General features: G+C 35.4%; 1 protein-coding gene across 4 annotated transcripts; it reads left to right on the forward strand.

Annotated features, from left to right (window-relative positions):
• The first annotated feature begins 1,714 nt into the window (after nt 1-1,714).
• Nucleotides 1,715-7,305, forward strand: LOC103469989 (probable isoprenylcysteine alpha-carbonyl methylesterase ICMEL2). Of its 4 annotated transcripts, XM_008418089.2 has the most exons (12): nt 2,942-3,161; nt 3,269-3,310; nt 3,398-3,540; nt 3,909-3,935; nt 4,027-4,161; nt 4,283-4,403; nt 4,519-4,725; nt 4,877-4,960; nt 5,806-5,947; nt 6,166-6,328; nt 6,429-6,652; nt 6,869-7,305. In XM_008418089.2, coding segments are annotated over exons 4-12 (1,167 nt in total). In that variant the 5' UTR covers nt 2,942-3,161; nt 3,269-3,310; nt 3,398-3,540; nt 3,909-3,933; the 3' UTR covers nt 6,958-7,305. The 4 variants fall into 4 exon arrangements, with proteins under 4 accessions (XP_008416310.1, XP_008416312.1, XP_017162005.1 ...); XM_017306516.1 differs by lacking the exons at nt 2,942-3,161; nt 3,269-3,310; nt 3,398-3,540 and adding exons at nt 1,717-1,807; nt 1,873-2,088; XM_008418088.2 differs by lacking the exons at nt 2,942-3,161; nt 3,269-3,310; nt 3,398-3,540 and adding an exon at nt 1,715-2,088.
• Nucleotides 7,306-9,068: the final 1,763 nt, after the last annotated feature.

Consider the following 9,068-nt stretch of genomic DNA (forward strand, 5'->3'; position numbering starts at 1 on the left):
AGGCAACAGCTCTACCAACTGCGCCACTGTGCAGCCCGATTTCTGAACTCTTCCTGAGATAAAGCGTTAGTATTCTTGTTTCTAACTGAATATGAACTTGTTTACTTTGCATTATTTGAGGTCTGAAAGCATTGCATCTTTTTTGTTATTTTGACCATTTCTTATTTTCCGCATATAAATACAAATGTTTTGTTTGGAATTTAGTACTTAAATTCTAAATTATATTAACCATTAACTGTTATTAATGGTTAATATAATGTTTTATTTTAAACATTATAAGACATGTTGTCAGTAGTTCATAGAATAAAAGAACAATGTTAATTTTACTCAAACATAAACCTGTCAGAAGTAAAATCAGATAAACTGATCATTTTAAGTCGTCTCTTAATTTTTTGAAGGTGTATGAAGGTTAGTAAATTAGGATTACTTGTACATCAAATAATCCTAATTTATCCAGTTGTGGCGGGAGGGTAATGGTAAAAATAAATAATACATTTCACATTGAGCCCTGAGCGGTGTTTCTCATTCACACTCCAGTTCCAGCAGACTGTCAGTTTGACTCAGAGTTTAGTTATGAGGGTGTGGACTGAACCATGAACCAGCACGGCCCTGAAGATAACAATACAACCCTACCTGAGCCACTGCTGCCCATTTATGGAAACAGACTGCACTAAAAGAAATTAAACAGAATAGAGAGTGATAACAACCTCCACTGTATGTCTTTTATTAACCATAATAAGCACTAATACTACAGAAGTCCACATAAAAAGATGTAGCCATGACTTTAAATTGACTAGAGAAAAGCCTAAACACTTGATATTTGCAGTGGGAATAATATTTCAGTAGCTGACGCATTTTGAACAGACTGGATCTTTGTCAGGTCAACAGTGTGAAGTGGCCACAGGCCAGACCCTCACATAGACGTTTCACAGGTACAACAGGTGGTGTGGCAATCAGCATTCCCATCTTCACTGTAAAGACATTGCAAACACTGCAAGAATTAATTAATCAGATGTAGTGAGTAATAACACATGGTCAGAGTTCACCTGGATGGAAAAATAATGCTGAACTGAAAAAGAAGAAAAGTAAAAGTTTTGTTTTTCACTCAGATGTGATTTTGAATGACACACTAGAAAAGTTATATTTAATAAAGAATATATATTCTATTATTTATAATATATTTTATTTTAAATGCTTAAATGTTGAATTTATGGAATTTAATAGGGTTAGAGTCCGCAGTGTACAGCTATGGAAATCAAATATGATTTGCCTACTTAGTCAAAATGCCAAAATTGTGGGTGCATCTATATTTGAAAATTAATATCGAATCTTTTTTAAATAACTTACATATTACGTACTCCATCAGACTAAATATTCCAACGAAATGAAAGAAAATATTAAAAATATATTTTCAATATTTATTTTGTTTTTTTATGGGCACATTTATTTATTTATTTGACTGTGTGGGTATTTATAATTATTATTTTATTATTATTTATTGATTGAAACTGCTTTACATGGTAAAACACTTAATAGAAAAGATTCCATAGAGATAAGTTTGAACTTATTTATTCACCATCTCATTCACTCCAACAATGATTTCCGGTGCGCCAATACAGAGATGTGAATACGTTCAAGATAGTAATCCGCCTTTTCGTCCAGAATCACTAAATTACATTTAATTCATCCAGCGAAACCTGAAGTGTTTCCAGATTATTGAGCTGAGTGGAGATAGCAGTTTGAGAAATCCGAACAGTTTTACCGAACTGTGCGCAAACTTTGAAACACTGAACCGATGCAAAAGAAGGTAAATTCATTTCTGACCTCGTCCGCTTCCAAGCCGGAAGTTAAATATGATTTATCTATTGTCAGATCAGCCAGGAAGCCCCAACAACGGACTTTGACCGTTGACGCATCCTTTGACAGCTATTTAAGAAGTTACCGTGTATTTTGGTTCAGACAGTAGGAACAGTCTCTGACAGCAATGAGTTATATTTAGTCAGCTCCTCGGGTGTTACTATTTCTCAGACGTGAGCCAGCGGAAGCTTGCAAACACTGAGCGGGAGATCCAACCGTTCAGTTTGTCAGGTGAGCCTAAACAGAGACCTGCTTTGTAAAAAGCAGGTGACGAGATTAAGTTACTTTTACAGAAACTTGGTGGCTTTTTTTTTTTTTTTTCAAACTCCTGCTGCGCCTGTCCTTACAAAGTTGTAAATGTGTTATTGTTATTTTTGTTAGATCTAACTGCAACTTTTAAGACTATCTGTCCACGATTCACTGGATATCAGGCTCGGATTCAGAGCGTTTCGGTTCGTCTGTGACGGACACCCTTTCAAAACAATAGATTCATCTCTGTTGAAATCAGAAATTAATCTTTCTCAGCAGGTCTCAGTTTTGGGGTCTGACTATTTTTGCTCTCCTTATATCATAAATGTAACATTTCATCCTACTTACTATAATACACATAGTTCTAATAGTACATTTCATTGTCATTTTATGTTGCCTCAGGGATCTGTTTGGGATTTAGGGTGTTATCCATCACTGGTTGTTCTCTGTTGAAATTGGAGTTCTGCAAGGCTCAATCAGTTTTAATTAAACTGTTCATTCTCTTACATCATAGATTTTATAAATATAACTTTTCTTTCAACTCTTCTGCAAATTATACACATCTTTAAATGTCCTTTGTCCTGAAAACACACCCAGGGTTGCATACTATCTGTTACATTGATCCACAGCAAATCTCCCATTTTGTCTCCAGAAAGAAAAGTTTTTCTGTTAACTTATCTCTACATTTATTGATAAAGCAGTTATAATCCCATTGTTTAACTACTAGATTAAACTGTAACTCATTTTATTTTAGCATCAGTCAGCCCCTGTAGCCACAGTTGGTGCGTTTTTGATTTTACTGCTAGATTTCTTTCTGTGATTTTGTATTAATTTGGTTTTATATACCCTTTTGATTGTTGCATATTTTCAGATGCTATTCTTATTACTTGGACTAATCCTACAGAACTTTGGTCCACTGTTTGTTTTTAAATCTGCTGTTGAAAATAAAGCTGAATGATTTAACTGAAGAGATGGTTTGGCCAATTCTTGTTTGCCTAGATGAGTGATAATGTAAAATACCGCTAGAGGGCATACTAGGGCAGTTTTCATCAAAGGTTAGGTTTTCTCAAACATTTTAGGTTTATTATTGCAGTCTTCTTACCACTGATCAGTTAATAGACGTAATTAAGTAAATTATATCTCTCATTGTCCTGTTTTGTAGCCTCAGTTTTCTGTTCTTAGCTGACAAGAGGCACCCAATGTGGTAAACATGTTTTGCATTTTGATATAATATTCAAAAAAGTTTTTTTTTTCTTTTTTTTTATTGAGCTGCTGTCTTTCTGTCCTCTAGCACTCAGCTCATTCTCCTCAAACAACATCAAGACCGTGTCCATCTACCCAGCTGCTGCTCACAGGATATTTTCTTACCTTTGAACAATTCTTTGTAGATCTGAGAAATTGGCATCCTGCAAAAGCTTGTATAGTAGTACTCAGGTAGAGCTTTATCATGTGCAGAGGACCCCAGAGGGCTTGACACTGCATTCACATGCACATTCACACTAATCGTGGTCAGCTACGTTGTAGCTACAGCTGCCCTGCAGCAGTCTGACGGAAGCAAGGCTGCAATGCACCGGCTCCCTCAGACCACTACCTGCAGCCAAAGTGGGAGAAGTGACTTTAATTTTTAAAGTAAAATAAACAAATTGGAGAGCTTATCTCTTTATCAAATATAAATGATTTACTTCACATAAGTTGAGCCTGAAATTGCAATTGAAGCCATTTGTAAAGTTGTATTTTGCTTATTTCAGCTGCAGGAAAATGTTCCTGAATTGAATGTTCTTTGTCTTTTTTTATGTTTGCAGAAGAAGGAGTAGACTTATCCGCAATATGTAAGTCTTTCTAAATACAGAATGTTAAACATCAATAATTACTTTTGTTAAATAACTGAAATGTGTTTATATAATTATATTTCTTTGAAAGGTGTTGGTGTTTGCCTGTTATTGTGGGTTTCCTGGTTGTGGGCCTCCCGTACTTTGTCTGTTTTGTGGTCCAGTGGTTCTGTGGCTGGCCAGACATGCCTGGGTACAAAAAGTACATAGAAGCTCTAAATCCAAGGTAATTTGTGTAATTCTTTTTGTTTAGGGCTTAACACCCATCTAATGTCCTTTGGTACAACATTTTTGGTTGTTTAGAAGAGGTTTAATTGTATTTTTAAAATCTTTTATCATTCAATCAGGCGGATATACCGTTTGACCTTTGCTACGTTGGATCTTCTTAAATACTTTCAGTATTGGAAATTGCATTTTCAGATTAAGGCCTGGTATAGAAACGAGGAGAACATCAAGCACTGCAAAAAGGTGTGAACATTATAAAAAATGTACTTGTTAGTTTTGTACTTAATCGTAATGAATATGGTAAGTTTTTGCAAAATCTTATCAGTAACCTCTGGTTTTCTTGCTTTCCTTTTGGAAGGGCATTGTTTATGGGCGTCGAGGCAACAAGCTGGACTTGTATTACCCCCCTATACAGAATACAGATGAGCTTCCTCCTCTGGTCGTGTTTATCTATGGTGGTGGATGGAGCACTGGACACAGATCTACTTACTGTTTACTGGCGAGGCAGATGGCTGAAGAACTGGATGCAGCTGTTGTTTGTCCAGATTACTGTACTTATCCAAAGGTAATAAAGGCACGATGTCAGTTTCTGATCATTTTTTTTGTGCAATAAATGCAAATGAAAGGCTCCAACTGCAACATACTTCAGTAATAATGGCTCTTTGGGGAAGCAGCAATAAACCAAGATTCGTCACTGAACTGGTTTGTAATTTCAGGGAAATGTTCTAATGATGATTCAAGATATTGCAGACTGTTTGATTTGGGCACAAGAGAACGGACAGAAGTTCAGCTTTGACAAGGTAAGATGCTCTCTAAGTTTCAAAGAAAGCAGATCAGACTTGATAATCCTTGCATAAATCGTAGAATATCCTGACTCCATATCTATTTATTAAATTAAGCTCAGGTCAGATACACTTATCTTGGCTAAGGATCAAATTTATTTATCATTTTAGTTGAGAATGGTAAAAAAAAAAGAAGCATCAGTGATGTCAAAAACAGGTATTCGGTATTTGAAATTACAAAACCAACACAAAGTGGTTTTCTTTCCATTTTATTTTATACCGCAGCATTCATTAAACTTGACAAAGTACTGAAAGAAATTTCCAAGAAAGTTGCAGGAAATTGACAAAAACATTTCATTGACTAACAAAATAGAGAACATTTTACCCAAATGTTAGGAAACTACGGAAACTACACTTTTCTTCAATGTAAGCAAAAACCTTGTGTCAGACAGATTTGTTCCATTCTTTGTTTCATTGAAAGATTACAGCAACAGTAAGTGGTCCCGCTGCAGATTGCTGCGTGTAACGTCTTTGAGCAACTCGGAGAAAACCAAAAACAAATTCAAACAATATTTATTCAATTCTTGTTTCTAATATTTGGTGCAGCTGCAACAAATGCCACAAAAATAGTTTAAATAAAACAATAAAAGTATAATGACAAAATTATATTCATGTCCACATTTTTGTAATTATTTTCTCTCAAGTAGCATGAGTCCTATTTGATCTGTTATTTATCGACAACTTCTAATACTGATGTTTTCTTTGAGAGTTATTATAGTTATGATTGTCATAATATATTATGTTAAATTCAAGGGTCTTGATGTGAAATATGCTTTAATAAACCCTGTTTTTTGTCTTTTTAGGACAACATTGTTTTAGTTGGCCATTCAGCAGGTGCTCATTTGGGTGCGATGACTGCACTATTTCTCCTCGACACACGAGAGGAGCTGGTGATAGAGTCAAAGAAACAGCAGCAGATTTTACAGTCAATACGAGGAGTTATTGGTATGACCATCCGTATGTCTTTTTTTAAACCAAATATGTGTTTTAAAAGGAGCCAAAATAAAAATAACCATCTGACTATTTCATGTTTTTATATTTTTTTTCTGCAATTGACATCATTATGAGTTAATTATAAGTCCATTTTAGTAATTTATTTCTTTTTACCTTTATTATTTCCCTTTTTATGCGTAACTGTTTGTCTTTTTGTGCTTACTAAATAGGGATGAGTGGTGTTTACAGTGTCATGGACCATTATGAGCATGAGAAGAAGCGAGGAATTGAGTACGTCTCTTGTATGTCAAGAGCCATGAATGGGGAGAAAAACTTTCCACACTACTCACCCATGCATATAGTACAGAACCTTAGTGGTGACAAGTTGAGCAGGTGAGATGCAAACTCAAGAAGTATCCTGAAATGTGTTTCTTGTGTTATGTTTTCGACTGCTGCAGCAAAAACGTCTTTCCTGACATTTTCCTTTCTCCAGAGCTCCGCGGTTCATTTTGCTTCACGGGAATTGTGACATCATTGTTCCGGTTGAGTCTTCTATAAAGTTCTACAAGCTCCTCTCTTCGCTGTCCGGAAATGTGTCGCTCCACCTGCTTCCTACCATCAACCACACTGAGATGGTTACTGACCTCATGCTGTCAAGCAGGCGCTTCTACCATCCGATCTTCAGATGCATCGAACGTGAGTTCAGGAAACTCCTAGGTACCTGTTAACAGCCTATCAGGGCAGTGTCTGGGTCTGGAAACATCAGCTGCCAGGGACACGCATATTGCACAGCATCTGCTCTAATGCCACAAAAATATATATATATTTTTGTTTTGATTTTATAAATGTAATAAAAAGAAAATTATTATTTAGCTGCTTTCTATCCAAAATCAGAAAACCTGAAGAATAAATGGTCTGTTTGTGCCTTCACAGCCCTAAGCAGTGTTTCTTTTTCACGCTGCATTCACCAGACAGCCAGTACGTCTCAGAGTTCAGCACAGAAAACGTCCTTCACCACCTGAGCCACAGCTGCCTGTTATGAAATCAAGACTGAAAAAGATTAGCTGAATACAAAGTGAGGTCAAACTTCACATACCAGCTGTTTTATTAAGAGACGTGCGTATAATACTATGTTAAAATATTATTATTATTATTACTACTGGAGTCAAATTGCAGAAGCAGTACCTCTTATTCTTAGGCTACTGGTTTTGAAGTGAATGCAGATGCACAACATTGATCATATTATTTGTTGTGTTAAATATAATTTATTTTGTATGGTAAAATCAGCTTGAATGTTGTGATGTTTAATTTAATACCAATAGAATAACATTTATGTTATTGATATTAAATGCACCTTAAGAAATGTTGAAGATATTTGTTTTTTGTTTGTTTTTTATGGGTTGTGCTTTTTTTTCTGTGGTCCTTCATATTTATGTGCAGTTAAGCTCAAAATTGTTGATACTCCATGCAGAATTAGTTTTAAAGTAACCAACATGTTTCTTCTGATTTGAAGTAATATTAATGTTTCAGTGGGGCTCAGCCAGAGTGCATACTTGAATCTTGTGCTAGGATGATGAAGGCCATCCGGCCTCAACAATTTGGAGTTTCTTACAAAAGATAAATGAAATCAAAATACCAGTGAAAAAATACAAACACAACGTGAGCAATGAATGCTTTGTTACAATGACACCAATAAAGATTTTTTCTATAGATTACTGAAAAGGGTATAAATGATTTTTGGTATGCAGTTTTTGAGTAAAATGTAAGCGGTTTTACTACGACATTTAGTTCATGAAAACACAAAATTCTGTTTCTCAGAAATGTAATGCAGACATTGTGGAGAAGACTTCTGACTTGACAGTTTCCCAGCAGACAGTTACTGACACTGTCCACAATGAGGGTAAGCCAGGAAGGGTCACTGATAAAGAATTTGACTGTGTTCAAGAATATTAAAGAACATAGAAAGTTGCGTGAAAAGAAAAAATGTCATAGATAAGTCTGAATAAGTAACAGGTGCTAGCAGGATTGTGAATCAGTCCATTTAATAGTTTGGAGGCATTTCAAGATGTATGGACTACAGATAGAGTCAATGTTTCTTGAGTCATCGTAAATGGATGTGTCAAGGACATGGGCTGTACTTCTCATGTTTATACTGTCACGGCACTTCTGGATCACATGTATTATAAGTATCTTATGGCTAGTCAGGAGAAAATGGACAGGACTCTTCTGCAGCTATCCAAAGATTTCTTTTCGGTTGAAAGCAGATTTTGCATTTCATTTGAAAATCGATGTTGAAGAGTCTGGAGGAAGAGTTAAGAGGCACAGAATCCACAGAAACACTTCCATGTTTCCCTCTACTGACAAGCTTTATAGCTTGTCAGTAGAGGGAAGCTACATAGATGAAATCATCTATGTAGCTGATTTCATTTTCCGGCACGACTTGGCTCTTTACACTCGTAAAACTACCAATATCTGGTTTAGTGACTATGGTATAATATCCTTGTGCTTAATGGTGTGACCTAAACCTAGTGGGGAATCTATCCTGTGTTGTCAAGAAGAAGATGAGACACCAGCTGACAATATAAATGAGATGAAGGTCACTGTTAAAACAAGCTTGGCTTCCTTAGCAGGCTGATGTGGCATATACTAATACTACACATTAAACTGACCTATTTTCTTAGTAGGCCAATGGATCCTTATGGTTTTACATAATACGGATTTTTTTCCTAGTTTTTTAAATAAATCTCAGTAATCCTTCGTGTTTACATCCTTGCTATTTGCACAGAGTTGTTTCTTTCAAACATTATCCATATAGTTGTTGTTTCAAATAACATTCTTGATGGTATTGTCGTTTTTTTTTTTTTTTACATTTCTTGGAAATAGTCTGTTTTATGCACAAAAAACATTTTGTACATTTTTGAACAACTATTTAATTGCACATTCCTTTCAAACGGAGCTATTTTAATGATAACTGTGCACTCTCATTCTTATTTTTCAGCTTTTATGGGTATATTTTTGATTTAAGTCTGAATGTGCAAGCTTCTATTTACCTTTAATCTGCTGCTGTTACTTCTGAATTTCTATTCTATACTATTCCGCTTTTATTTTGAAATTTCACGCCTATGGTTCGCGC

The sequence above is a fragment of the Poecilia reticulata genome, linkage group LG9 (assembly GCF_000633615.1).
Source record: "Poecilia reticulata strain Guanapo linkage group LG9, Guppy_female_1.0+MT, whole genome shotgun sequence".
Taxonomy (NCBI): domain Eukaryota; kingdom Metazoa; phylum Chordata; class Actinopteri; order Cyprinodontiformes; family Poeciliidae; genus Poecilia; species Poecilia reticulata.

What these genes read in the sequence shown, in the direction of transcription:
- LOC103469989 (XM_008418088.2), top strand. An exon ending in ATTACTGTACTTATCCAAAG is followed by an intron (nt 4,726 to 4,876) that starts GTAATAAAGGCA and finishes TTGTAATTTCAG; the next exon opens with GGAAATGTTCTAATGATGAT. An exon ending in TGAGTTCAGGAAACTCCTAG is followed by an intron (nt 6,653 to 6,868) that starts GTACCTGTTAAC and finishes GTGCCTTCACAG; the next exon opens with CCCTAAGCAGTGTTTCTTTT.